Source organism: Mangifera indica, unplaced genomic scaffold (assembly GCF_011075055.1).
Source record: "Mangifera indica cultivar Alphonso unplaced genomic scaffold, CATAS_Mindica_2.1 Un_0064, whole genome shotgun sequence".
Lineage (NCBI taxonomy): Eukaryota > Viridiplantae > Streptophyta > Magnoliopsida > Sapindales > Anacardiaceae > Mangifera > Mangifera indica.
In genome coordinates this window covers 32635-60566 of record NW_025401156.1, presented here as the reverse complement: position 1 = coordinate 60566, position 27932 = coordinate 32635, and the positions used below count along the sequence as shown (strand labels likewise).

The following is a 27932-nucleotide window of genomic DNA, read 5'->3' as shown; positions in this document are numbered from 1 at the left end:
AAGGAGCTTACCTCACTGAACCACACCACCTCCCAAAACATGGTGTGAACCCACGCGCTTGTATTACAGCAATAATACAAGGCATCACACTCCCGCAGATAACGCCCAGGATACGCCGCTGCTCACGACCACTCTCTCTGGACCTTGCTAATGCCATCATCCATCATTATTTTATTTTAAATTCGTAACACCTTTCGTCATTGACACAATTACCTTGATATCACCTCCTTTACGCTTTATCTTCAAAAACAGGATCTGAATCCGTTTTTGTGAATTGTTTCAGTTCTTGTTTGTTTGTTTGTTTGTGCAAATATGGGGAGTGAAGAGGTGACGAAGAAGAAGGAGGTTTTCGATTCGGCGGCGGCAAGTGCGGTGGTTAGTGAGCTAAGAGGAAGTTTCTCGGCGGGAAAGACTCGGAGCTACAAGTGGAGAGTGGCTCAGTTGAAGAGTATGTTCAAGATGCTTGACGAACACGAGCCGGAGATTGTCGCTGCTCTTCGTGATGATATCGCCAAGCCTGAATTTGAAGGCTCCCTTTACGAGGTCCTAACACGCGCCTTTTATATCAATTCAATTATGTTTGTTAAATCGTGAACGAGTAAACACTAATTCTAATTCAATTCCCTGATAAATTAATCGTTATATAACGTAGAGTTTTCTAAAAATTGCGTTTTTTTTTTTCCAGTGCTGAACATGATATTTTTCCGTTTCCATTTTTGTTTAATTCTTGGAGTATTAAAATTAGTGAATTATGTTCATGATGTACTTTATTTAAGTAGAAGGCAGTTAGACATGGTGCTGTCTTAGAATGACTGCTATGTTTTCTCGTATGTTGATGTATGATTGTTGTTGTAAGTTTTAATATACCTTTTTCTTTTCATTTAAATTTTGTGTTATTAAGAATTTCAGCGATTTAGATTAAATGGTTCAGAGAGAGTTCTCGTGAGTAGCGGCGTATCTTTAACAAATTTCAATTTTATACGTTCCTGCTGAATTGATTGATGCTGGAGTGTAAATTTGGTACTAGGATATTAATTGTTTGAATGGGAGAGTCTGGGTGATTGATTATTTGTCAGAATCGTTGTCCCGTGGAATATGGTCAATTTCTAGTGATGAGAATTAATTATACTTTTAGGGATGTGCAGTTGTCTTGAAATTAATTTGCTAGGCCAGCTTTATGAAAAGTCGATGAAAGCAAAACTAGTTGAAAATTTGTTCAGTTAAATCCAAATATATTAAGTTGAGGCAGGATAGTGGGGCATAGAACTGAAAATGGATTGTGTAAGTACGGAATAAAGAAGCCTCAACCTTAACTACCTGTTTGCTTTGTTTCTGTAGGTCATTCTATTGTCATTAACTCTGTTGTGCTCTGTTTGCTTTACAACTTAATATTTATATCATAACATCAGAGGGTGGTTACGAATCATACCTTGTGAACTGTGATGGTATGGACTCTTTTGGTGAAAAATGTTATGAGTAGAAGTCAAGAGCATTGCTTAGCAAAAAAATTAAAAAAAAAAAAAGTCAAGAGCATTAATGACACAACTACTTTTCTTTCCTTGACAGGTTTCTGCAATTTTCCTCTTCTGACTTCAATATGATTGCACTATAGTGCATGAAATCTCAATAATTATGAAGGGGCTAAGTTTTTAGCTTAATTTTTTTTATAAGGAACACGTCTAAATCCTTACCTTTGGACATTTTTGTTGTAATAAATCTTCCTTATTTTATCACACCGTTTTGAGGCTGTTGATTGCTCCTATTTATTAAAAAGATAATCGATGAGAATTTCATTTTTTAGCTTAGTTTATGACTGTCTATGAACATTGAATTTGGCTTTGGGTAATTCTGAATTTCGGACTTCAATTTTTAAATTAACATTGTTAATCAATTAAGATTTATGCCTGACTACTTTGGAGAAATATTTAGGGTAGCACACAGCTGACTAAATTAAAAATTTGGAGATGATAAGGAAGAGGAATATTTTGTTTAAGAGATTTTAAAGCAACAGTATTGTTGGCTGCGAATCCTGATGTTTGTAATCAGGAGAAATTTGATCACTGAACAATTTGCATAAGAACGTACATACATGACATTTTGGTAAATGCTGTATAATTGCACGTGGAGGATGTTTTTGTCACTTTAACCAATGACATCTTGATGAATTCAACTCTGAGCACTATTTGGTATGGTGATAAGGTTTTGGCATATATTTGATTCAGGGTATAAAGTAATGTGAAATATCAAATTAACATGATTGTTGATCCCCAGTAGTCGCTGTTACACTATAACTAGTTTTATGTGATTTGTAATTTCCTTTGATTTTTATGTCATTTGCCATTGGATAATGTCTGAGCTTTCTTGGTTCTGTAGTAAAGTTGTTTGTTGATTTTGGAAGCCACTCTTGGAGCTTACAGTTATCATGTAAAAGTTTGAGATGAAGCAGTTATTTTCCATTTTCTATATTGAGGATTGACATGGTTTGTTATGCAGGTAGGTATGTTGAAAGGCTCAATCCGATTGGCACTGAAGGAACTAAAAAACTGGATGGCTCCAGAGAAGGTTAATTATTCAGAACTTCTTAACTAATGGGTACTTTTGTTATCATAAGTCTTGACATTCTCTTAATCTTGTTTAACTTAATATCTTGTTCACAGGCTAAAACTAAAATTACCACTTTTCCTTCCTCTGCTGAAATAGTGTCAGAACCACTGGGAGTTGTATTGATTATCTCAGCATGGAACTACCCTTTCTGTATGTTCCTGGTGAAATTATTTGACATATTTTAATTCTGAACCACAAATATATCTCTCAGATTTGATATCTTTAGTTTTCACATTTTAAGACTAACAACTACAATCTTCAAATTTTCTACAGTGTTGTCTCTTGATCCAGTTGTTGGAGCAATTGCAGCTGGTAATGCCCTGGTTCTAAAGCCTTCTGAAATTGCTCCAGCTTCATCTTCACTGCTTGCAAAATTAGTAGGGGAGTATATGGATTCCTCTTGTATCAGGGTTGTTGAAGGGGCTGTTGCTGCAACATCTTCCCTGCTGGAGCAAAAATGGGATAAAATTTTTTATACAGGTTCTTATTTTCATCATCTAGTACTTCATTTGGCATGATAGGAGTATCATTAATGTGCATCATGATCTTATAATCTTTTCTACTCTCCAGAACCTGTATTTATGTTAAGAAAGATAGAGATATTTTTTTGGCTTAATGTGCAGCAGTTTAATTTTTTTTCCAGTCGAAGACTTCACTTTACATAGCCATGGAAACAGGATGTCTTGATTCACTTAAATTTTTCCATAAAAATCTTGGGAAATTATACATTTAAGAAAATAAAGTGTGTACTGAATGGAACATTCAAACGTAGGATTAGCACATCAAGTAGTTGAGTTGGTGTAAGTTGAAGGTTCTGATGTTGATCAGATTGGAGTTGTGATCTGAAAGCTGGTACAGCACTCTTTTGTTTGTTGCTGTTTCAAAGCATGTGTGTGGTACTTTGAACTGCATGTGCATTTTATATATTCTTGTATGTGTGTAGCAATGAATTTGTAAGGATTTCCTAAGCACCAGTATTAAATACAGAAATTAGGTATTTCTGGACAATTCTGGTAGGGTGAAAAAGTTTATAATTTTTTGATTGGTAAAGCTTCTAAATTACGAAAAGTATTATGGTGTAATTCTCATGCAGATATTAGGTTTAGTCTATTTCACCTGATGATTAGGTGTAAATTGACCTAGGAAATTCTTTAATGGTCTGGACGTCTACTGTAGGAGGGTATTTTGGCAGAACTTAGGAATTATATGTGTTGGTTAGCTTTCTTAAGAGATAAAAGTTCATATTGCTTTGGGGGTTCAGAAAAGACTGTGATGGTTTTTAGGATTTCCTTTCCAGGTTTTTATCTTTTAGTAATTTATTTGTTGTGTTGTGATGGTATTGGTGCTGCAACAGTGTTTTTGGAATTTCTTCTTATAGATGTGTGACATTGCATTAATTCCTCTTTTGACTTTTAAGAAGAATCAAAATAACGGGAAATACTGTACAGGCCCTACAGGGTGCTGAAGCAAAAGAAGGTCTCTTGATGCTTTGCCAATCTTTGAAGTTGCTGTTCTAGCTCAGGCTTCTTCTTCTTTATTTATTTATTTGATTTTAATTAGAGAATTTTTGTGGAAGTCTTTACACCTTGATTCCTTAGGATTATTAAATCTATCCTTGTGGAGGAAGCCTTTTGGTTCTTTCTGCATGGATATCAAAATACGTGTTTCATACTTTAACTGGGATATAATGCGTTATGTTACAATTCTTTCTTTCGTAGGCAATGCAAGAGTTGCACGAATTGTGATGGCTGCTGCTGCAAAGCACCTAACACCAGTTGTCTTGGAGCTTGGAGGAAAATCTCCTGTTGTTGTTGATTCAGACATTAATTTACAAGTATGGAACATTTTTTCTATGGATAGGGTCTATATTCATATTCATTTCCTGGGTGCTAAATCTACCACTTTTCTCATCTGTGTTTCATGTGCTGAGAAACATCTATCTGTGTTTCAAAGGTTGCAACTAGGCGGATTATCATGGGCAAGTGGGGTTGTAATAATGGACAAGCATGCATTTCTCCTGATTATGTTGTAACTACAAAAGATTATGCGCCAAAATTGGTAAGGTTGCCCATACCTGTGGCAAGGCTCTGCATCTATATTTCTGTTTGCTTAGTTCTTCTCTAATCCTCCTTCCTTCAGGTGGATAGTCTGAAATGCGAATTGGAGAAATTTTTTGGGGAAAAACAATTGGAATCAAAAGACTTGTCTCGCATTGTGAACTCCAACCACTTTACTCGCCTGTCAAATATGTTGGATGACGAGAAGGTTTCTGGAAAAATAGTCCATGGAGGAGAAAGGGACAAATCTAACCTGTGAGTTCGAATGTGCATTTGCTTGTACTCTCTTTTACTTCATTACTTTATTTTCAGCTTCTGGGATGAACCTGTTTTAAAGTTAGTTACTCTTTCCTTAAATGGCAGAAGGATTGCTCCAACTATCCTGCTAGATGTTCCTCGAGACTCACTGATCATGAGTGAGGAGATATTTGGTCCATTGCTTCCCATACTCACGGTAAACACTGAGTTATTATATAGCAATGCCCTTATTATTATTATTTTGTCAAAATGATCTGGTTTTTTCATTTTTATGAAATGCATTTTCTGCAAATAAGTATGAAGCTGGCAAGCCATATGAGATTCATCTCTGGCAGCCCCTTCAGTTTCATTACAACAGCTGTTCTTCGGACTAAACAGAAGGAATATATCATCTTTCCTTCTATGTGTGGAACAATATTAGATTAAGTATGAATTTTCTTTCTGAAAAATTTACCGAGTAAAAAGTTTAACCTGAGGATAGCAGTCCTCCATATATGGGTGGAATTGTGTTTTGATTTACCAAAATGCAAGTACCTTGAGTGACATGAATAAATTTTAAGCCAATGGAGATGGGAGTTGTGGTGGCACGCTATGAAATGAGATCCCATAGAATTCCCTGCATGCTATACGGTGCTTTCTCATAAACAGAGAAATCCTGCTTATTCCCTTTTCTCACCACCATATTTAACTGAAAAAGGGAAATAAAACAACTAAAGATTACACCTGCCTAGAGTCTTCTCAGCATATGGCAACAGTTGCAAAAGAGCACTTAATATGATTGTAACAATATTAATTTAAATAATATGCATTTGTTTGTGAGGAACAAGACAACAAATATTATGATTTCTTTGTTGTTTTCTGGAACAGGTTGACAAAATAGAGAATAGCTTTGATATAATTAATGCGGGATCAAAGCCACTTGCAGCATATTTATTTACCAACAACAAGATGCTCAAGCAGCAATTTGTGGCAATGGTCTCGGCAGGGGGTGTGGTTGTCAATGACACAACTTTACATGTAAATATGCTTCCTCAAACTTTACGGACAAGTTGCATAAAAATTCTTGCATCATATATTAACACATTCATGCATGTTACATGTGGATGATTTGATGTTCTCCATTGTTGGGCTGATGTAACAACTAGATACTGCCATGGCCAAAATAGTAGTGATGATACTTTTTGAGTTGCATTACCACAATAGGATTAGAACTTCATTGTGTTGTGTTTCAGCTTCTGACATTGCATTGGTGAATTGATCTTTAGAGACATTGATCAAGATGTAATGTCATTAGAAAGTCTCTGGAGTTAACTATAGGTTTGGTAACTCTTTTGGAGTGATGCATTATAAGTTTTACATAATTTGTGAGCTTCTTAATGTAGGTCACAAATTGAAAATTTTTTTGTTGTTGACTAATCTAGTGTGGCCAAGGTATTAAGAATGTAATATGTTCCCATATGGAGGTAGTAATTTCGATCCAAATTTTGAGTCTTTGACTCTCCTTGACCTTAACGGGGAGCAAATTCTTTAATAGAAATGGAAAAAAGGGATGAGATGAGACGTGGATAAGAACGAAAGGTATCTCCACAATCAGAGATAGAGATACATATGTCCTTGTCTCCATCCTCGTCTCTATCCCTATCCCTATCCTCATCCCCATTCATGTCTTTTTATATTAATATATTTGCTTAAAATACTAATATATTATTATAGTTTTAAAGTATTTATGTTTTTTAAAATTATTTATATTTTTGTTATGTATATTCAGATAATTAATATATAATATTTGTGATGTTTAAAATAGTGGATTGATTTTAATTTTGGTTAATTTTGTTATTTAATATATTTATGTTATGTTTAGTTTAGAGGGTACGGATAAGAGATTTTTTCTAATAGGGATGAGAACAGAGGGAAGATTTTCTTTTATAAGGAGAGGATGAAGAATCTTTGTCATCCCTATAATGGGGATGGGCTGGGGCGGAGACCCTATTCCCATCTGCCCTAATTTGTTGAATGGTTTGATGGGATTTAATTTATCTAATATGTTCTTGGCATTGCAGCTTGCAGTATCCACTCTACCATTTGGAGGAGTCCAGGAGAGTGGGATGGGATCGTACCATGGGAAATTTTCTTTTGACGCTTTTAGCCATAAAAAAGCGGTTCTGTACAGAAGTTTTGCTGGTGATGCGCCTTTGAGATACCCTCCATATACACAGGGTAAGCTAATGTTGCTGAAGGCTGTGATGTCTGGTAGTTTAATTGGTATAATTCGTGCCCTTCTGGGATTCCGTAAGGCTTAAAAAAGATCTGTGGATGTTAGTCTCTTGGTGCAAGTTCTCGTGTAATTCTTTGCATATTTTCATAAAACTCAATCGGTTCAGATTGCAGTGTGTACTTTGTGTGTTTTCAATTTGACCGAGATTGATTATGTTTGAATGTGTTACGTGCAATTAAAGTGTGCTGAAGCTATTTGTTTATATTTTACAAGCGAAATGTGTTTATGATAGGGATGTATACCATTCGGTTGAGTGCGATTTGAGAGTTTATTTAAATCAAATTGAAAAAAATGATTTGAATTATATGTAAATCGATATTTCAACTATAATTATAAAAAATAAAAGAAAGAGTATAGGTGGTCATACCGAGCTAATCACCGAGAAATGAAAACATAATAGATTCAATAGTCCTTGTTTCGAATATATTAATTAAAGATTGAACTATACAAATCAATCAACATTACGCTTCAAAATTCTAAGAACATCGGAACGTTGATCATCTGTTAGTTCATCGGGGGAATTACCTAGGAAATGCAATTTTAAATTACCTCTCTGTCTTTCATCTTTGGTTGGCATGCCTTGTCCTTCAATGATCTTTTCCTAGCCAGGATGGACGATTTCACCAATACTCAAATCCATCTTCTTCCCGTCCAGCAGAGGAATTGGAATGGTGCAACCCGAAAGAGCGTCAACTAGAGGTATGTCTACTACCAACTCCAAATCATCGCCTTCTCTCCTAAACAAATTAAGCTGTTTCTCTGCAATCACAAAGGTTATGTCAGCTGGGTGACATCCTCCTGGAACCTCATTTCCCATCCCTTCAAATGTTATCTTTGTTCCTTCTTTCCATCCTGGCTTCACTTTTATTGATACCCATTCTTCCTCTTGATTTGCTTGCCTGCCAAAATGGTAAGATAATCAACTATCAAGTTTCTGGAAACCAGATTGCAATCAACAATACTATATGTATCCATTTGAGAGTGCACTCGAGTTTCTCTGAATAGGCGGTGGCTTTACCAACCCCGTCGAGTTCGAAAACATGATGGGGTTGGTGGTGCTCCTTCGGCTTGCATTTCGGGAGATAGACGCTGCTGGGAACCCTTTGATAGTTGATTCGTCCATATCGTTCTTCCGACTCCAGCTTCTAAATGGAGAAGACGCCGGCGATGGTATTGGTGAATGGTCCTTCCATCTGCTTCAGCTTCTTGATAACGGAAAATGAAAGCTTTTATCGGTGCTACGGTGTCCGAAGAAACAACCGGGACCCGTTGGAGGGTCGTGGTTATGGCCCACCATGTATCTATTAGTGTAGATTCCATTATCCGAATTTTCCTTAAGAGCCTCCTGGAAATTAAATTAAATTCAGATCATCAATACATCTTAACCTTTGCTTTCTTTTTCATGCCATGCATAAACAGTATTCAAATTTAGGGTTTTATCATATGAAAGAAGATTGACAAATGCACCTTATGGCCGCCCGCCTGTGAATATCTGGGTAGTTGAATATCTGAGGGTTCAGCAATAGTGTTACTGTCTTAAGTCTTGAAGTCTTTTACGACTGGGGGTGGTAAAATTTACGGAGGGGAAAACGAAAGGTGGAATCTTTCCTTTTTGGTTCATGAATGGAGGAGGCACGGACACGGGCACCTGTTGGTATGCCAATCTGGGGTTTAGGATCTACCATGAAAGACGCCACTTTATTCACCAGAATGCATGGTTTACCACAATTATCATAATATTATATTATATTTTTGTTTCTCTTATGATAGGGGAGAATATTATAATTATTGGTATATTATATAATTTTCACAACGTTTAAATAAACCTTTATAGTTTAAAAATTGTATCATGAATGTCATTTTATTATATATTTGAGATGTTATTGGTTATGGTAAAATAGTAAAGCAATAAAATTATATTAATAACTTTTGTCTACAACTCTGTATATAAATAATGATGTGTCATCATGTGATTAAATATTATTTTATCTTTAAATTTTAATTATCCAATCATATAATGACACGTTTTTATTTATGCATAAAGTTGTACACATAATAAAAGTGTTTTATAAGCCTAATATTAATGTCATAAGGTTAAGAAAGAAAGGTTTTTGTTATAAAGTTTTGAACTTTGAGGGTTCATTTGATAACACAAAGAGTCTTTTTCCACTCATGTTTTGGATTGATTTGCATGTAGATAATATGACTAATCACCTCTTTCCTATTGTAAATTGACAAAAAAAAGAGTTTAACAACATACTAAATGTCTATGAGTAGAGATATGTGTAATTTGATTTAAAGTATAAAACCGATCTAAATAAACTTACCAATTGGGTCGAATAAGCCCAAGGCCTGATTATTTGACCACCCAAAAAAATAGTTTCAGATCATACAAAATTCGAATTCAAGTGAACTTGAATAAAATAAATTTATATATTAAGTTATCGAGTTAGACTTGAACAAAGATTGTTCAAACTCCAATAGGCCTAAAAAGTGTAACCCTTGTTAATTCATATTAATGTTATATTTAGATAGTGCTTGTTAATTTGTTTCATATTTGAAATAAGTTTAAATGTTACATTCATATTCACAGGTGCAACCAAAATTTCATTTAGTAGGATGTTTTCATAGGTTTTAAAAATTACAGGGGGATTTGAAAGTTTTTAAAAGTTAAATGGACATGTTCGAAATTAGTCAGAAGCCCAAGCCTAAAATTTTTTCCGATCTGGGCTTGAAGAAATCAAGCCCGATTTTCTTCAAGGAATGCATAAAAAGTTGTTCTTGCGCTGGAAAAGATAATTTTTAAACTTACAATTTTTTTATAATTAATATGTATAATGTGATCAAGTAAAAAAACAGTAAAATAATAAATTAAATTGATAAAGAAAATCTATCTTTTAAATATTTTAATTTATTAAAATATTATTAAAAAAATAATGTATTCTTTACGATTAATTAAAAATTTAAGCAAAACATTCTATTTAATAAATAAAGTGAAAGCATAATAATATGTTATTATATAATTGGATATTATTTTATCTTTAATTTAAAACTATTCAATGATATAATAACACTATTCATAATCAATAATTTTCAGTTTTTAAAATTTTTTTCTCTTCTAATCTTAATATTAATGGCATTAATAATAAAATTTTTTAGGGTTCTGATTACTTGTCAGAACAACAGTTGTTTTTTACTGTGTGTGTCTATATATATGTAAACTTAATCTTCATGCAAGGGTTTCTTATATTAGAAGTGAATCTGGTAAAGTTTCAGGATGGAAATTGAGACGAGCATCCATGTCAATACAAAAAACTAGGGTTATATGTAAACACATGGTTGAGTCAAGTGGGAGAGTTGGAGTCTTTGGGTTTAGCTTTGTGGACGTGAAAATGACAACCCAAATTCAAAATGACAACTACATAAGATGCCATCTCTTGCATAAGATGAAGAAGATGAAGATGAAAAGGGCTCGATTTAGTAGGAAAATTTTAATTTCAACTTTCCTTTAATGGCTGACAATGACCACCATTAATATTACATACATATATTTATATATTGGCTTGTTCGTTGAAACGTGAAAAAGCTATGTCAAGTAAGAGTTATTCAACAATTAGAAAGCTTAGGCAGCCACTAGCTACTACAGTCTTCCTCTGACTTGCATATTCGGGCATAGCCAAGAATTAACTTTTCCTTTAGGCCAGACTAAATTAGACCCACTTGTATTACGAAATCAATATATAAACTGAACCCTCTTCTTCAAATTGTAACTTGAGAGTGCCTTTGTTTTCTTTTCTTTCATAAAAAACCTTGAGAGAAAAAATGGAGAGAAAAAGCAAAAGAATGATGACGGTGCTGTTGCTTTCGCTAGCCATGCTTGCGACAACTTTTCAAGAGTGTCTCTCGGATTCAAGTCAGCCTCCAAGCAAGCGAATGTCAACCAAGTCAACGCCTCCTCGAAATGCTGGCTCAACTATTGTTTTTCCTGTTACCGGGAATGTTTATCCTCATGGGTATGTTTAGTTTTATTCTTGAAATGCTGTTTCTGTGAAGTTTATTGCTGATATTTGGGTTTTTATTGGGCTGTGTTTACGTTCTTTCCTATCATATATTTTCTTTGTTCTCTCTTTATTTGTCGTTCTGCAGTCTTAGTTTTTGATTATACAGTGAATTTTGCTCATCACAACTTCGCTTTCTTGCAAATAAATGTTTGTTTTCAATCACCAGGGGCTACTCTGTGTCTCTTCAAATAGGCAACCCACCCAAGAACTTCGAGCTTGATTTTGACACTGGCAGTGACCTCACTTGGGTTCAATGTGAAGCACCTTGTCAAAATTGTACGCAGGTAAGATTGTCATTAAAAAACCATAGTGTAAGCTTGTGTTCAGATGCAGCATATCACGCTCTCATCTTGTTAATTTTTCCATGTTGGTTATTGTGCAGCCTCGCGGTTCTCTCTACAAACCCAATAACAACTTTATCTCCTCTGACGATCCCCTTTGCAAAGCTATTCAAGCGTCGGGAAAACCCCTGAATAAGAGTCCAAATGACCTATGTAACTACAAGATTGAGTATGCTGATCATAGTTCATCCCGCGGAGTGTTGGTTAGCGACCAGTTTTCTCTAAGACCTACCAAGGGCTCTCAGCTTATTCCCCGTTTAGGCTTCGGGTGGGTAATTTTGTTGTTCTTTCTTTTGCCAACCTCTATAATCATATTTCTGCAGACTTTGTGATTTGGCAGAGGAGTCACTAGTTAATCACATTTGATATGGCTTGAGCCTGAAGCAAAATCTTTAGTTTGTCGAACTTGCTTCTTACGATTAATTACATTTGATTACGTAAGTGCTCACTGTAAAATCTTATTTTTCGCAAGATGTGGATATGACCAAAAATATTCTGGTCCATACCCTCATCAGTCTACAGCTGGGGTTCTTGGTCTCGGCAATGGCAAAGCAGGCATTATGTCACAACTGAATGCTCTGCATCTAACACGGAACGTTTTAGGACATTGTTTAAGTGGGCAAGGAGGAGGTTTTCTATTTCTGGGAGACGATTTTGTTTCACCTTCAGGCATAGTCTGGACACCAATGTCACACGGTTCGTCGGGGTAAACACTCCCAAGCCTCTCTCATTCTTGTTTCATTTGTCTTATTTCTTGCACTGATGTATATTGTCCTACTGGCCTTGTGTGATAATTTGGTTCCCATATGCTATTTCAGGAAACAGTACTCGTCGGGACAGGCAGAACTTCTATACGATCGTAAGGCTACTGGTGTAAAGGGCCTTCAAGTAATTTTTGACAGTGGCAGCACCTACACCTACTTTGATCCCCAAGCTTACAAAACCACCCTGGACATGGTGAGAAGAGAAGTGGGTTACCGCATTCTCATTATCCTTTTTTAGTTGGTCTCAGTATCATTTGACAAAACTTTGGTACAAGCACTAATCACTTTTATGTATCTCAGTTGAGTAGAGATTTGAAAGGGAAGCCATTAATAGAAACGAGAGATCCAGCCCTCTCGATCTGCTGGAAAGGCCCAAAACCTTTCAAAACTGTTAGTGATGTCAAACACTACTTCAAGCCCCTGCATCTGAGCTTCACAGCGGCGGAAAATGCCCTCCTGGAGCTATCTCCCAGAGCTTATCTCATTGTCTCAGTGAGCATATCAGTGGAGTTGTTTATTAAAATTTTTATTAGAAACATTTTAGGAAAGAAAAAACAAAGCATACTTAATGATCTTCTCTTTTTCAGGAACTTGGAAATGTATGCTTGGGAATTTTGAATGGTGCTGAAGTAGGGCTGCAAGATTTAAACCTTATTGGGGGTAACAAAAACTGCTGTTTTCTTTCATTTTCCTTCCTTTTGACAATCTAATTTCCTCTTTCTACTCTGCTGTTCAGACATTTCTATGCAAGACAAATTGGTAATCTACAACAACGAGAAGCAGCAGATTGGATGGATTTCTTCAAATTGCAATAACCCAAGCCCTGAGCTATTGGATGGTTCAAGAAAGCTCTCTCTGCATGAATCAGTTTGGGGAAGAAAAGTTAAACATATTTCATTAGCTAAAAGAAATCAATGTAAAGAACATTCCCCTATTCCCACCAGCCACTAAGAAATAAACAAAATCAAATGAAAAATTTCTCCATTTATGAATCCTTAAAAAGATTACAGATGAATTTCTCCATTTTTGACCTCATAATGCATCCAAAAAGCAGAGAAGAGTGTAAGTGGTCATCTCCAAGAGCACAAAAATGAAGTAAAATGGTTGCATGATAAACATATCCCGTTAGCTAATCCCACCATCAGCTAAAACAAATGAACGAACATCCAACATGCACAATATTTATGTACAAATACATACTCTCACTACATTATACTATTATAAAAGTTTCTCTTAACATTACTTATTATATATAAAAAAAAAATTTAATTATATATTATGTTATACTATATTTAATAATTAAATTAAATATTTTTTATTTAAATTGTTATATTGATTTTTAATAAGAGATTTATGAAAAATATAAAAATTATTATGATATTGTCGTATTTTTAAGAACGTATTATTGATAATATATTGTATTAAATTCATATATGAACATTTTGTATTTTTTTATAAAATTTTAGAATATTTTTTTATAAATATATTTTTTATTATTTTTCATATAATTCATGGATGGAAATAATGAATATCCATTGAAACTCTAGTGAGAAACCGTGAGAAAATTAGTTGTTTTTTATTTAATTTAATACAATATAAAGCGGGAGCGACCGAATTCGTACCCGGATTGTTTTAACCCGTCTTAAAACCCGAACAACATCCCGCCTCTAAACCTGATTGGCGCCATTCCGCTACCCACTCAAAAAGGTCTTCCCCCCAACACTACTGGGGGCGAGTAGCGTGGGCCGTGGAGTGAGAAATCTAAGGCACCGGAGCTCCGAACAACAAGATGGCGGACACCGTTTCTCTTATGGATGTCGACGAAGACGCGAACCAAAACCAAAACCAAAACAACACTCTAAAATCCAACAAGGGAAAAGATGTCGTCTCCGCCGCACCACCTGACAGCAAAGCTACTCCTTGGGTCGAGAAGTACCGCCCTCAGTCCCTTGCTGACGTGGCCGCTCATCGAGACATTGTCGATACCAGTACTCTCTTCCTCTCTTATTTACTTTTTTTTTTAAATTATTTCTAGGGTTTGTATTACTTAATTACTTTTTCTAATATCCTGTTTGTTTCTTCAGAAAGTTCAAGAACCGATTGATTAAAATTTTGTTTGCTGTTGTTATGGTTGAATAGTCGACAGATTGACTACCGAGAACCGGCTGCCACATCTCTTATTATACGGCCCTCCTGGTACGGGCAAAACGTCTACTATTCTCGCTGTTGCACGGAAGCTTTACGGAGCGCAGTACCATAATATGATTCTGGAGCTCAATGCATCTGACGATAGAGGAATTGATGTTGTGAGGCAACAGATCCAAGATTTTGCCAGCACGCAGAGCTTCTCCTTTGGGTAAAGTAATTGTTATGTGCTTGAGCTTCTATCTATGTATATTATTATGATATCAATGTGTCACTGCTGTGATTATAGTTGTTTGAAATTTAACATTGCAAGTATCTACAGAACTTGTAGTAAATTTTCTTATGCATATTTTGAATGTAATGTTAGACATGAGCTATATATCTAAAAAAGTGTATTTAGTAGTCTTCTGGAATTTTGAAGGCCTTATTCTCTACATAAGCTGTTATAGGAACCTGGTGTTATCTAAATGTGGTAAAGTTAGGAAGTACCTGTTAATGATTCAGATGTTGTAGGAAATTCATATAAATTTAATTGGCGATATACACCATATTTTGTAGAATTAATTTCTTGTTTATTGTGACATTTCAATGCACTATGGGTCCCTTTCTTTGTACAAGGGTCATGTTTTCATTCATCTGAGAATCACATACTGATTCTGATATCGCTTTGCCTCATGATGATTATGTCGTTGGGTTAAAATGATATCAACATATTGCAAAGCAATACATTTATGTTGCCTTTTTACTTGTGTTGAATTGATTTGAGCTAGAAAAATAGTACTTTAACAAAGTTATTGGTTACTAAGAGTCTTGTCTTTATAGAGCAAAGGCATCAGTGAAATTGGTCTTGCTTGATGAGGCAGATGCCATGACAAAAGATGCTCAGTTTGCCCTGCGTAGAGGTATGAGCTGTTTGTAATCCACTTCATAATTATTATTTTTCTTGTACCTGGTTAAGTCTCTCTTACCTGGTTTCTTTTTTTTTTCCTTTTTTGTGAATATTTTTGGTGTAGTGATTGAGAAATACACAAAGAACACTAGGTTCACACTTATTTGTAATCATGTCAACAAGATTATTCCAGCTCTGCAGTCTAGGTGTACGAGATTCCGGTTTGCTCCTCTTGAACCAAGTCATGTCACTGAGCGACTCAAACATGTTATAAAGGCTGAAGGGTAATTTTTCTACTTTTTTTTTCATTTATTGTGTTAATTAGAAAAAAGGTCACTAGATATTTAGGTGCCACTGTTACATCATTGATCATCCTCTCAAATATCCTGTAGTCATCTATTGAATATCATTTCCTAAATCTGAATCATAATATGCACAGTATTATCAGCCATTTTTTTTGCAGTCTTGTTTTTATTGATAAATTTTGGTTATCTTTTGAAGGGGCAAAATTTTGATGGTCATGAAACAAGAAAACCCTCCTCCCATTTGTGATTTATTTCCAGTGGAGGATAAAAGACAATTCTTCTTGTTGAATTGCTTTTTTGGTAGAGAATATTGGCAACTAGAATGATTGAAAGGTTATTTTTTTTCTAACAGTTTGCTAGCCATTACTGATGCACAAATTGAAAGTTTAATAGAGTTTAAATTTTAAAAGAATTACTTGATGAGGGGAAAACTAAGAGTTCTTTTTGGCCTCACCTCATATAAATTGAGGAAGAGCATTCATGAGGTCCTTTATCATATCAATAAAGAGGAAGGATATCTGTTCTCCTCAATGGTAGTGTTTCTTATATTGGTTTTGCTTAAGTACTGTGTTTGTTTAGAAAAAGTGCTGATTCTCCAGTTATTGTTATATGGTTGTAGCTGTTGTCATTTGGACTGTGTAGTAGAAAAATATGTAATAATTCAATTTAATGGATTATTTCTCCATCTCGCTAGGCTTGATGTAACTGAGAGTGGCTTAGCAGCACTTGTACGGCTATGCAATGGTGATATGAGGAAGGCCTTGAACATTTTGCAGGTATAATTCTCTCACTTGAGTTGTGTGGTTACACTTAAGTCTTCTACAGATTTGAATTAGGTGGTGATCTATGATGACTGTTGTTTCTAGAATGCAGATAATGCTGAACATTATCTTTTCTAATACTAGAAGTTATCCTCTAATTGGTCTTGTTTGTAGCTGTACATGCAAGAATATAAAGTTTTAGAATTGCATTGGTATAAATTTGTAGAGAATGCTTGTTCTTGTATATCTTGTAATGATGGCAAAAATGAGCTCTTCTTAGATAGACTTGTACTGTTAAAGATGATGCTGATTTTTTAGTTTTGACTTCTAGATAGGTTGGTGGAAACCTTTTGCTATTCTCATGTTTGTTCATCCCTTCATTAATGGATACAAGATGATTTTATTAATCTGTTTTTTGATATATGCAGTCAACTCACATGGCTTCTCAGCAAATTACAGAAGAAGCTGTATACCTATGCACTGGAAACCCTTTACCGATTGACATTGAGCAGATATCTTATTGGCTTCTGAATGAATCTTTTGCAGATGGTTTCAAGAGTACTCATCACTTCTTTTTATTTATTATGCAATTGATGTTTTTTACTGTTCTGTAGCCGAAATTGTTACATTCTTAATTTTTAATTTTCACATTTCAGGAATATCTGAAATGAAGACAAGGAAAGGGTTGGCATTGGTAGATATTGTAAGAGAAGTGACAATGTAAGAGCTATTGGTAATTTTACATGTACATTTATGGATTGATTCAATGATCTCATATCCACAGCATTTATTTTGATAGGTTTGTTTTTAAGATTAAGATGCCATCAGATGTCCGAGTTCGGCTGATTAATGATTTGGCTGACATTGAGTAAGTTCTATGCCTTGCAATTCCTTAATATCCCTTCTTCCTTATTTATAATAACACAAATAAAGTCTGACAGTAGCCATCGATTCTCTTTAGGATATACTGTAGGTAGTTAGATTTCACATTATATGCTACCCTCCTATTAAATCCAAATGTGATGCTAGTTGGAACATGTAATGACATATTCATTAATTATACAATCCAAACAATTGCAGGTACAGACTGAGTTTTGGATGCAATGACAAGCTACAGCTTGGATCTCTAATTTCTACTTTCACGCAGGCAAGGTCTGCTCTTGTTGCTGCTGCAAAGTAGATATTTTTGTCTAGTTTGGACATGTTCCTTGCCGTTTGGCTTTTAAGATGGTTTGTTATGGTGACACTAGTGGACAGACAACCTCCAATGCCCGTTATTTTCTGAGATTTCTGAGTTCAGGTAGCAATTATCAAGTTGTTTGATGTAGTGCAGATGCTAGTGTTGGAGTATTAGATTGAATCATCCATGAAGTTAGGGGATCTCAGATTGTACATTTGTATGCATGTCAAGATACATTGCTAGGACACTTGTGTCTACATGTGCCCCTTCACAAAAATTTGAGCTTCAAAAGCCCTGTTTTACTTGAAATTTTCTTGCATGCCAGACTAGCCTCTAATGTGCACTATCGGGAATACAGTTGCCATGTTAGATCTTCCTAGTTTCTTTTATCGTCTGTTTTTGAAAATAATAGTATGATGCATGGCTGCTAATCCATACGGCATGGTTATCTTGCAGTTGACATTACTTATGCATACAATACAAATATATTTGCCGCCTGACTACAAAATTGTCAAGTAAATGAAATATCTGTGAAGATATAAAGCAAACTAAGGCAACAAAATTCAACTTTGCATAAATGCCTCGTCGGGATAGCTGAATAAAAGCGCAAATACAATTCCACCAGTGGTGTGCCAAAAGCCCAATTTGAAGATTTTCTACAATTTTTTAAAGTTGCTAACACAGAAAGACTTGTATGTACAAAAAACTTGTATAAACATTTTTTCATAATCACTGACGTGGGACAACCCTTTTGACTCCTTTTGCCTCCATTAATTTATGAACATTTTATCCTTTACATCGCTTACTACAAAACTGGACCTTTGTGGGATAAAAATACTTACAAGCAAACAAATCATAGACATCCATCTGAGTCAAACAACTGCATCTCTTCTCTATTCAGCTTCCTCAGTAACTTGCTGCACCTGCCCTTTTACATGCCATCATTCGACAGGCTGTTGGACCAGATTATATCAATCTCCAGCGTTCTGGAAGAACCATCTTTGTTGCTGTCATGATTTAGGCTAAACAAACCGCTGTAAACTCCTTCTGTAACAACCTTGTCAATTTGGATGGTCACTTTTCCAAGAGTTGTCTGAAAATGCCCAACTTTCCAAATTAGTAACCAAATCTAACATAATTCATGTGCAGCGACAACAATATAGCATATCATGACAAGCATATGCAAATGTTTCTCTTTAGCAATAATTTATGCGTTTCCAGTAGAATGAGTGAATTTCTCAGCTGTAAAGAAGATTGATGATTGCGACAACTAAACAAAAAGCTTTCTCTACTCCAGTGAAAGTGATTAAAGCATAATTACCTTCCCAAAAGTATTTTTGCTTTTGCATAAAATGTGGAGCTTCTGTCCCTTCGGTGGTACGTCAAAGGCCCATGTGAACCCTTCCTTCCACTCTGGAGAGATACTGTGGTTGACCACCTAATAATAAAAAAACATAGTCAGTACAAGATGATACAATCAGAATCTCTGAAGCAAACAATCCTGAAAATTTTTTGATTCAAGTTCCCTCTTTCAAAATCATGGTAGAACATGAAATTTTGCAAATTATGAATTGCAGATGTAGATTTCTTTCTGTCAACAAATGAAAGCAGAAAAAGATAATGGAGCTTCAGAGACATCCAAAAAGGTTGGAAACTTAGAATGCACTGATATGAACATTATATATAATGTGGCAGATCTGTATTGAACGGTCCATTCGATAAAATTTCTTAATAGAACTATTACCTTAGTTTGCCGTGGCGGACCATTGCCTATTGTCAATCGACAAAAAGCATTAGTGGTTCCCACGGTCTGCTTTAGATTGTTACCACGCTTAATTGTAACAGTTAAACACCCTGGTAAGCAGTGTAGGAGGCTGTCTGCTCTATCATGGAAACTTGGTGGGCAGGTTTTCATCAGCATTTGCAAAATAGGAATGGCTTCAGAAGCAATCATGGCTTGAGACTTTGCAATATCTATCGGCATGGTTGACCAAGAATGTTTTAACAAGCATAGGGTGTCCAATACAGACTCCTGTGCAGCCTCACTTCCAGACTTTAGTGCTCCAACCATATGAGGGATGCACAGGGTGGCTGCTTCAGAAATATGAAGCTTAGGGAAGTTCATAAATATCATATGTAACGTCCTTAACACCTCTTCATTAATAGTTGCTGTAGACCACAACTCTCTCTCCAGTGCCGCTGCACAACAAGCATTGAAAACTATCATTGTTTAAGTGGAAAAACGAGCTAAGAAACAAATGATAAATCACCACAACCAAAGAGAAAGGTAATCATACTAGACAAAAATGAACAGGTAGCAGAATATTGGTAGGTGACTACATGTTTTTACAGCAAGATATCACAATTTGGTTTTGCTGTATATTGCTCCTTGAATTTCCTTAAATACAAAATATAATTTATTTTGCTCTTTTCCACTATTATATTTTATTTTTTGCAGAAACTTTATAGTATGAATGAAATTGCAAAAGAAAAAAAAAAATTGAATCCTATATTTCAGTAATAATTATCAACATATGTGACACAAGGCAACATGAACATCATGATTTAATTTACCTGTCAAAGATCTGATAAGTTCATTTGACACATATTCTTGGAGTGTGTGATTGGAAAATAAAAATTTGATTAGCAATGCTGCCTGAGCAGCAACTTCTGCATTTGAAGACAATAGTAGCTCTTGAACAACTAATATCCCACCTGCTTCTGCAACAGCTCTCCTATTAGTTCTACTGTGCATTACAAAGTTCTGCAATGCACAGATTGCCACCATTTTCATTTCTTCTGTTGTTTCATCCTCAAGCAAGCTTATCAGCGCACGACATGCAGACACAGAATCACTGGCTCTAGCAAGCCCTTCGTTCTGAGAGAGGTCTCCAAGGGCTAAAGCTGCAAGAAGTCTGCCTGACTCTGATCGGGTTTGGGGGTCTAACAAATACTGTGATAACGGTGCAATTGCATACTTAGAAACCTTCATGTCTCGTATCCTCACATTGTTAAACAAGGCTTCAAGTAAACTTCCTGATGCTTCTTCACACTGATGAGATCTAAGTATATCCACCAAAGCATCTATGGCACCAGCTTGAGCCATCTGTTCAGCACTTGAAGCATCAGTCTTTTCATGGACAAGCAAGGCATTAAGAGCCACAGTGATGGTGCTCTCCAGTGTTGAGTGCAACATTCTGACCAGAACCACCACTGGAACTTTAAAATAGTACTTTGCATTGCTACGCAAAACATTTGAGAGTACCAAAGAAGCTGATTCCCACAATGCATGAGGAGGTTGAGGATCATCTTGAATAATAACCTTTGCAAGCTCAAAAATACCTCCAGCATCAGCAACTGCTTTTGGCCAGCTTGTGGAGATCTTTTCTAATGCTTTTACAGCTGTTTGCTGCAGGTTCAGTATTCCAATTCCAGCAAGCTGCACAAGTGGAACAACGGCATTTTTTGTGGTGATGTCTTGTTGGAAATGTTCCTGTGCCAGTAGATGGCTTAACAATTCTGTGCCAAGCTGCTGGATGGCTTGAGAAGGAGACTCCAAAAATGAAATCAAAGGCTCAATCACTTGGCTTGGAGTCAGCTTCAAAGTTGTGAGGCTTTGAGGTTTTTCCAAAATATTCACAAGTGCCTGCAAGGCGCTATGCTGTCCCCACAGATTGAAATCTGGACGAAGCAAAACCATGAAAAGAGGCTCTACTATTTTTGCAGCCTCAGCACCCCTAGCAATTGCACTGCTATTTGTTAAAATACGGAACAGTTGGGCAATGGAGGAGCACAATGAACTGGGTGCAACGGGGAGTAGCTCAAGACAGTTATCAATTATGCCAGCTTTTACCATTTCCAATTTGCATGGAGTCCGGTCTTTCCCTAATTTTATAAGGGCACATATGCTAGCCTCAACAAGTCGATGGTTTTCCCCAGAAACCAAGCCGACAAGCAGATCCACAACATCATAAACTGCCGCAAACTCAACATGTTGCTCATCGTCCAATAATCTCTCAAAAGCACAAACAGCAGATTCCACAGCTATACTTGTGTCAGACTGCATAAGTGGTACAAGGCATTGTATGCAATCAGAAGCAATTGGAGATGTTCTCATTTTTGTATTACCAAACATAATGAAACAAAGTTCAGCAGCATTTCTCTTCAATTCCAATGATGAAGCAGTTGACAATATTTTACATAGACTCTCAAGAGGGTCTCCTTCCACATCAGTCAATAAACCCGCCTTTGAGGGACTTCCCGATGTCAACTTGATCAATGAAACAAGAGCAACCTCTTGCTCACACTCTGATGCAGCATTAAGCATGTCAACCAATGGCTGAACAGCCTGCCAAGCTAATTCAGAGTCTCTAACATTATCTGCATCAAAAAGTTCACGGAGGGCCCTTGCAGCACTAAGTCTAGCACCTCTTGAGCTCAAACGCAGAACAGCTATGAGTTGATTCAAGGAACTAAGGGATGCTTCATATCGGATGATATCAGGATTGCTATACAATATTCTCAATAATTCTGCTATGGCGGCTTCTGTTGAGTGTTGAGGGCTCAAAGATAGGTATTTTGTTAGAGCATCCAGAGCTCCAGCTTCAGCCATGATTAATTTATTTGTATCACTTCCATCTGCAATGCAAGTCAAGAGTTGAACAGCAATTGGAGGGGCACCTGGCCTATCGGGAATGGGTCTCAACAGATCAACTAGCATAGGAATTGATTTTCGTGCAATAGAACCAACTCTTACCTCCTCAATTTCAAAAAGTTGTTCCAACACAACTTGATCAGGAGTTCTTACCAGTAAAAATTCTTCAGATAAAGCCATAAGGTCTGGCATATCTGATTCTATGTAGCCAATTAGAGCTATCAAGCCAGCAACAGCACCTGAATTTGCAATAGCAAGATTTATGCCCTTGCTTCCACTACAAATAAGACTAGCCATTGCCTGGGCAGCAAAATACCTATCAATTACTTGATCAGATCTCAGCAGAAGAGCAAGTGAGGGTATGATGCTCATTGTTGCAGGAGATAGAGCAACATTAGCATCTTGAAACAATATGGCCAGGAGCATGGCACTAATCCATACACTGTCAGTATCTTCAAATTCAGCCTGCAAAACAACAGACGTTTAATTTTTGCCAGCAATAAAAAATGGACAAAATTTAGACCATAAACATTCATAATACCATAAATGCAATATAAGCAACCAAAAAGATAAAGGCATAAAACCCAAACTAACTAAAAGGATAAATCAGGCCATACCTGTGGATTTGAAGCAAAATTTGCAAGCTTGACAGAGAGAACCTCAAGTCCACCAGCTTCAACTACAGTTAGTTTATTCTTTGTATGATAGGAAGAAATTATTGATAGCAACCATAAGGCAACAGTGCCTACCATGACAGTGGCTGGATCAGAAATATCAAAATCACTGCCTTTATGAAATGTAGTTCTTTCCACATAACCTTTTGGAGTAATGACTTCAATTTCTAAAGAGGAACAACTAGAACATTGCTTCATCATATCCACTAAAGCATATATAAGGGATTCCAAATATCCTGACAGATCAAGAGCATCCATTGACTGCTCTTTGTGCTCCTTTGCAGCACAAATGAGTAATGCCGTTCCCTCAACTCTAACTTCTAAACTGGATGAATGCATGATTCTATTAGCTAAAGCAACAATGGATGCTGATCTTGCAACCAACAGATCACCTAGTACAACTGGTTGATCCCTGCAAAACCTAGAAAGAATTTCTATAGCCTTATCTTGCAATGAAGGAGGCCCCTCTGCCAGACAGCGCACAAGAGGTTCTAAGCTTGAAGGAACCTCGACAAGGACAGCCCATGGCAGGTATGAGAGGTTCGAATCCTGCTTTGTCCTAGCCAAAAGTGAAATTACTTCTAAAGCATCTGCAGCATCAGTTCCATCCATACTCATTGCATTTACAGAATCAACTATTGTATGGACAGCAAAACGAAACTGGGAATTTCCTTTGAGCACATCACCAACTGGAAAATGCTTCAGTAACTGATGTAAGGCCTGTGATGCATTCTTCTTACCTTCTGAAGTTCCTTCTGCCAGCACTCTTGTCAAAACAGAAACAACATCTTCAGCCAGGGCTTCTGCTGCAACCTGGGGATCAGAAAGAAGATTGGCCAAAGCAGCAACAGCAGTTTCAGCAGCACTTATAGAAGAAGTTTTACCCAACTTAATAACAGGACTGACATCCCCTTTGGTAATATAAGACATCTTGTTTGTAGTTTTAGTCTTTGTAGGGCGGGAAAGAGCAGCCAATGCTCGAGCTGACTGTGTGGCAACAACTTGATTATTACTGGTTAAAAGCTTCATACATGGCTTCACAATCTCATCAGTTGCAAGACTATCACAGATATCTTGTCTTGTGCTTAAAAAATCAGCTAGGACAGAAGCAGCATTTTCTTGGGTTTCTTCATTGGAGGAATTGAGCACCTGGACGAGAGATGTCAGCCCTTTATTAGCAGCAGATCCCTTCTGCAAAAGAACATTTTTTGATGCCACTGTAAGTACATGACCCAAAACTTTAATAATATGGACCTTTGAACATGGTGAATCTCCTAGAAGGAAAGCTAGCAACTGATTAATGGTGGCAGAATCAGCTGTCCGGACAAGTTTTGTAAGTGCCATAGCTGATGCTGCCTGCCCTTTCATTCCACCACTTCTTAGGAGCCATAAGAAAGCTGGAACAGCTCCAGCACTTTCAACACAGGCACGGATATCTTCACTGTGACAGCACAAATTCCACAGAACATAAGCTGCAACCTCCCTTGCCGTCTGAGATCCAGTCTCTAATAACTGCACCAGTGGAGGAATACCGCCAGCAGCAGTGATAGCCCACTTGCTGTCATCAACCTGATCAGTTAAGATTGATAACAACTGAACAGCATACTCTTGATGCTGCTCGCTTGATAAGCCCAGCAACGACATCAGCAACTGAACTCCTTCTCTCTTGCCAACAGCCTCCCAGATGCCAACTCCATTGCAGCATAATGTTGTTAACGACGCTATCAGATACTCCTGCACATCAGCAGCAGCCATTGTTATGAGTCCTATAAGCACCTTCTTCGCTTCCGCATGACTGAGGCATCTTGAGAGGTAGATGTTTCCATATAAGCTGGCCATAGCCTCAAGAACACGCTGTTGAACAAGTTCATTATCATGAGGCTTCAGTAACATCACTAATATATTCTCTATCTGTGTTGCATCAAAAGTTTCCTCATCAACTGTAGAATTTTGACCAAAGACCATCAGAGCATAGGCAAGTGCTCCTATTATATCAGCAACTGGAGCAGCTAGGCAAAGAGATTGAGATAGTTCTCCAAGATACATTATAAAAGCAGACAAGCCCCCATAAATATTAGCTAAAGCTTGTGTTGCATGACCCTGCAGCGCCTGGCCACACTCCCCTTGCATACACTCTTTAGAAGGAGCAACAATAGCCCCAATCAAAATGGGGACACCTTCAGCATCAACAACAGCTTTCTTAGCTTTGACTGACTTTGACGAAAGTGCCTCCAAAGCATCAGCAGCGCTAGCACGAACAGAAACATCATTATTCTGACCCACAAGCTGCAGCAAAGATTTGACAGCTCCAGAGTCTATTACTTTGGGGATACTATCACTGAAAGCCAACATCAGACGGGCCAATAAAGAAGCTGCATTGGACTGAGCAGCAGCACTACCAGAAGATAGAAGACCCACAATAATATCTACTCCTCCAGCCTCAAGTGTGGCCCTCCAATACCCATTCATGTCACCACAAAGATTCCTCAAAGCCCCAGTAACAAACCCCTGTACCACTTTATCCTGCTGGTTCTTTGGATCAAGCTGATCCCATAAGGAGGGAACCACATCTTCTGTAACAAATATTTTCATACCAACATGATCATCTGAAAGTCCACCAGAGGAGACCTCATATATTGCCTCAGCCGCTGCTTTCCTTGCTTCAGTTGATTCTGACTTCAAAAGTGAGAGCAATGGTGGAATGCATCCACCTAGAAGCACCTTTAATCGTAAGTCTTCATCTTTGCATAGAACACTAAGAGTTGCAGCAACATTTACTTTTGCCACAGAGGTACCAATCCTGAGAATTGATATGAACAAAGGCATTGCTTGGGCATGAGTGCCAATAAGCGTTCTGGCCTCCTTCCTTGATCTTACAATACCAAGTATACGTGCTGTAATAAGTTCTTTCTCTTGTGTTGAAGACATACTGGCATGTAGTTGCTCAATAATTTGAGCAACCATAGACAACATACTGTCTGGGTCATCCATTCCTTCTGTTCCATTAGATGCCCTGGATGCAACCAGTAAATTAATTGTACTAATTATTATCTGGGCACCAAAATGAGTGATAATCTAACATCAGCTAGAATTTAATAAAGAAACGTATAAATTAATTCTGGTTACTGATTCAACAGAAAAGATGATGATAACTTTCTAAATTCAGTAGTGAATAATTTCTTTTCAGATGGGTTTTTATTCACTCATTTGAAAAATGTTAACAGTTCCTATACATATACATGACACTTTATTGTTGAGGTATTATAAAGCTGTCTCATTATCAGATTTTATATATGTGTGTGTGTATGAAACCAACAACAAAACTAACCGAGGCTGCGAAACAGATTGAAATCTATGCTCTTGGGGTTCAGGAGAGGGAGACTTTGACATATGCACAAATGCACAACTCCACGGTCTCCTTGGCTGCCTGCAAATCAAAGTTACTAATCAGTATTATTAAATCAACCCCAACTGACAGATAAAAGTAACAAATAATCTTGTAAACAAGAGGAAAAATGAATGTTCTCAGACAATTGTACAACAAAACCACAAACCAAGTTAACCAACCTTTTCTATTTCCATACCTCAATCATCTCATCAACTACATATCAATTATAAAAATTAATTTCTCACAAATACAACACAATATCATGACCAGTCTGGTAAACTACCATCACATACCAGCTACAGTGAGATGAAAAATAAATAAATAACACCTGCTACCCCTAGACATGTATTATGCACTCAAAAAAATACAAATTACATAGACAAACCAGTTCAAAAGTATATCTTCAATGCAACGCTCAGAAAACCAAATCTCCAACTAACATAATTTCAATCTCTTCAAAATTTCAATGTCTTAGTTCACCTCTACAGACTACAGGTAGCCCAAAATTTTAAAAAAAAAAAATCAAAGGAGTACCAACCAAAATAACGAACCTTTAATAAGAGAGAACAAACAACAAAACATAATTAGAAAGATGGATATTTTTATGAAGATGAAGACCATACGGATTATCAATGAGATATATAACAAAATAAAAAGCCTACCGACAATGTAAATGCCGAGAACTCTCCCTTACAGCTATCCCAAAACCCGGTTTCTCGGCCCAAAAAACATCACAATCCAATCATCGTCCGTCGCTTTCAATTTACAAGATCAAAAGCCAAATTCACCGAAAAAAAAAAAAAGATCAAAAGCCAAACTTTCCCGGAACATTTAGATCTTCAGACATTTGTATATAATAATAATAATAATAATAACAGTGTTGAATTGAACTGTACTACCAATTTAAACAACAATGAAAATGTGAGTATTTTTCAACATGAAAACAAAATGAGAACCGTACGGAGATCAGATCACTGAGTCCAACTCAAAACACATGTACTTTTCCTCAACTATAAACAAAATTAAAAATCTTAACAATAAAAAACACCTTCAAATAACCGAATTGAGAAATAAAACCCAAGTGAGAGCTCTACGCCGTCAATGAAGGCCGCAAGCGACAGACAGTCAGTGAGAGAGAGTCTCAGTCTTTTCGCTTCGTTTCTTTTCTTTCTGTTTTGTTTCCTTTTCATCATATTTTTATCCTTTTTTTCAAAATACAATTTTTACCCTTTCCCACTATTTTTATATTATTTACGTGGAATTTTACCATTGGGTACGGTTAAAACGGGTGCATCTACTGAAGAAATTGACGCCAATTGGCTCATTATTTATTTATGGGATTTTATTTATTTTATTATTTTGCAAAATTTAGATTTTAAAATCGATTTGTTTCCATTTTCTGACGCGGATTTCTTGTTTTTCTTATCTTCTTAACTGTCAGTGAGTGTGCAGTTGAGTAGAAGACTCTTACTTGATTCTTGCTGAATTTACCAGTCTGCCCCCTTTAAATAATTTTCTTAATTTAGGATCACATAATTAAGTGATTGATGGTTGTTTAGAGTAAAAATTAAAAAAT

General features: G+C 36.5%; 5 protein-coding genes across 8 annotated transcripts; 3 read left to right on the top strand and 2 right to left on the bottom strand.

Moving 5' to 3' along the window:
• LOC123207162 (aldehyde dehydrogenase family 3 member H1-like) lies at nt 1-7396 on the top strand. The gene is made up of 10 exons (XM_044624444.1): nt 1-543; nt 2494-2562; nt 2658-2754; nt 2878-3084; nt 4323-4438; nt 4558-4662; nt 4744-4916; nt 5025-5115; nt 5787-5936; nt 6980-7396. Exons 1-10 carry the CDS (start codon nt 313-315, stop codon nt 7217-7219), a joined length of 1479 nt encoding a protein of 492 aa, XP_044480379.1. The 5' UTR covers nt 1-312; the 3' UTR covers nt 7220-7396.
• A 195-nt stretch (nt 7397-7591) lies between these two features.
• Nucleotides 7592-8514, bottom strand: LOC123207178 (dnaJ homolog subfamily A member 1-like). The gene is made up of 2 exons (XM_044624465.1): nt 8213-8514; nt 7592-8093 (listed from the first exon to the last, which is right to left on the bottom strand). Exons 1-2 carry the CDS (start codon nt 8512-8514, stop codon nt 7796-7798), a joined length of 600 nt encoding a protein of 199 aa, XP_044480400.1. The 3' UTR covers nt 7592-7795.
• A 2427-nt stretch (nt 8515-10941) lies between these two features.
• Nucleotides 10942-13383, top strand: LOC123207176 (aspartic proteinase Asp1-like). 2 transcript variants are annotated; one of them, XM_044624463.1, is made up of 8 exons: nt 10942-11207; nt 11422-11539; nt 11638-11864; nt 12069-12302; nt 12415-12565; nt 12661-12852; nt 12948-13020; nt 13097-13383. In XM_044624463.1, the coding sequence occupies exons 1-8, from the start codon at nt 11017-11019 to the stop codon at nt 13309-13311; spliced, it is 1401 nt and encodes a 466-aa protein (XP_044480398.1). In that variant the 5' UTR covers nt 10942-11016; the 3' UTR covers nt 13312-13383. The 2 variants fall into 2 exon arrangements, with proteins under 2 accessions (XP_044480398.1, XP_044480399.1); XM_044624464.1 differs by having other exon boundaries at nt 10944-11207; nt 12415-12553.
• Nucleotides 13384-14022: 639 nt separating this feature from the next.
• LOC123207180 (replication factor C subunit 3-like) lies at nt 14023-18082 on the top strand. 2 transcript variants are annotated; one of them, XM_044624470.1, is made up of 9 exons: nt 14023-14348; nt 14500-14716; nt 15328-15407; nt 15519-15678; nt 16394-16475; nt 16889-17009; nt 17117-17180; nt 17260-17328; nt 17541-18082. In XM_044624470.1, the coding sequence occupies exons 1-9, from the start codon at nt 14150-14152 to the stop codon at nt 17638-17640; spliced, it is 1092 nt and encodes a 363-aa protein (XP_044480405.1). In that variant the 5' UTR covers nt 14023-14149; the 3' UTR covers nt 17641-18082. The 2 variants fall into 2 exon arrangements, with proteins under 2 accessions (XP_044480405.1, XP_044480404.1); XM_044624469.1 differs by having other exon boundaries at nt 14024-14348; nt 16889-17018.
• A 107-nt stretch (nt 18083-18189) lies between these two features.
• On the bottom strand, nt 18190-27535 carry LOC123207179 (protein CELLULOSE SYNTHASE INTERACTIVE 3-like). 2 transcript variants are annotated; one of them, XM_044624467.1, is made up of 7 exons: nt 27405-27535; nt 26297-26395; nt 22912-25981; nt 20215-22759; nt 19385-19839; nt 18962-19078; nt 18190-18733 (listed from the first exon to the last, which is right to left on the bottom strand). In XM_044624467.1, the coding sequence occupies exons 2-7, from the start codon at nt 26356-26358 to the stop codon at nt 18572-18574; spliced, it is 6411 nt and encodes a 2136-aa protein (XP_044480402.1). In that variant the 5' UTR covers nt 26359-26395; nt 27405-27535; the 3' UTR covers nt 18190-18571. The 2 variants fall into 2 exon arrangements, with proteins under 2 accessions (XP_044480402.1, XP_044480401.1); XM_044624466.1 differs by having other exon boundaries at nt 27019-27530.
• Between the last annotated feature and the right edge of the window lie 397 nt (nt 27536-27932).

Coding starts and splice junctions, on each gene's coding strand:
- LOC123207162 (XM_044624444.1), top strand. CDS start 313: ATGGGGAGTGAAGAGGTGACGAAGAAGAAGGAGGTTTTCGATTCGGCG. Junction 3,085..4,322: donor GGATAAAATTTTTTATACAG/GTTCTTATTTTC, acceptor TTTCTTTCGTAG/GCAATGCAAGAGTTGCACGA. Junction 4,439..4,557: donor ATTCAGACATTAATTTACAA/GTATGGAACATT, acceptor TGTGTTTCAAAG/GTTGCAACTAGGCGGATTAT.
- LOC123207178 (XM_044624465.1), bottom strand. CDS start 8,514: ATGGAATCTACACTAATAGATACATGGTGGGCCATAACCACGACCCTC. Junction 8,094..8,212: donor TTTCGAACTCGACGGGGTTG/GTAAAGCCACCG, acceptor CCATTTTGGCAG/GCAAGCAAATCAAGAGGAAG.
- LOC123207176 (XM_044624463.1), top strand. CDS start 11,017: ATGGAGAGAAAAAGCAAAAGAATGATGACGGTGCTGTTGCTTTCGCTA. Junction 11,208..11,421: donor GGGAATGTTTATCCTCATGG/GTATGTTTAGTT, acceptor TTCAATCACCAG/GGGCTACTCTGTGTCTCTTC. Junction 12,853..12,947: donor GAGCTTATCTCATTGTCTCA/GTGAGCATATCA, acceptor TCTCTTTTTCAG/GAACTTGGAAATGTATGCTT.
- LOC123207180 (XM_044624469.1), top strand. CDS start 14,150: ATGGCGGACACCGTTTCTCTTATGGATGTCGACGAAGACGCGAACCAA. Junction 15,679..16,393: donor CATGTTATAAAGGCTGAAGG/GTAATTTTTCTA, acceptor CCATCTCGCTAG/GCTTGATGTAACTGAGAGTG. Junction 17,181..17,259: donor ATTGTAAGAGAAGTGACAAT/GTAAGAGCTATT, acceptor TTATTTTGATAG/GTTTGTTTTTAAGATTAAGA.
- LOC123207179 (XM_044624467.1), bottom strand. CDS start 26,358: ATGTCAAAGTCTCCCTCTCCTGAACCCCAAGAGCATAGATTTCAATCT. Junction 25,982..26,296: donor CAATCTGTTTCGCAGCCTCG/GTTAGTTTTGTT, acceptor GGTTGCATCCAG/GGCATCTAATGGAACAGAAG. Junction 19,079..19,384: donor GTCCGCCACGGCAAACTAAG/GTAATAGTTCTA, acceptor TTTTATTATTAG/GTGGTCAACCACAGTATCTC.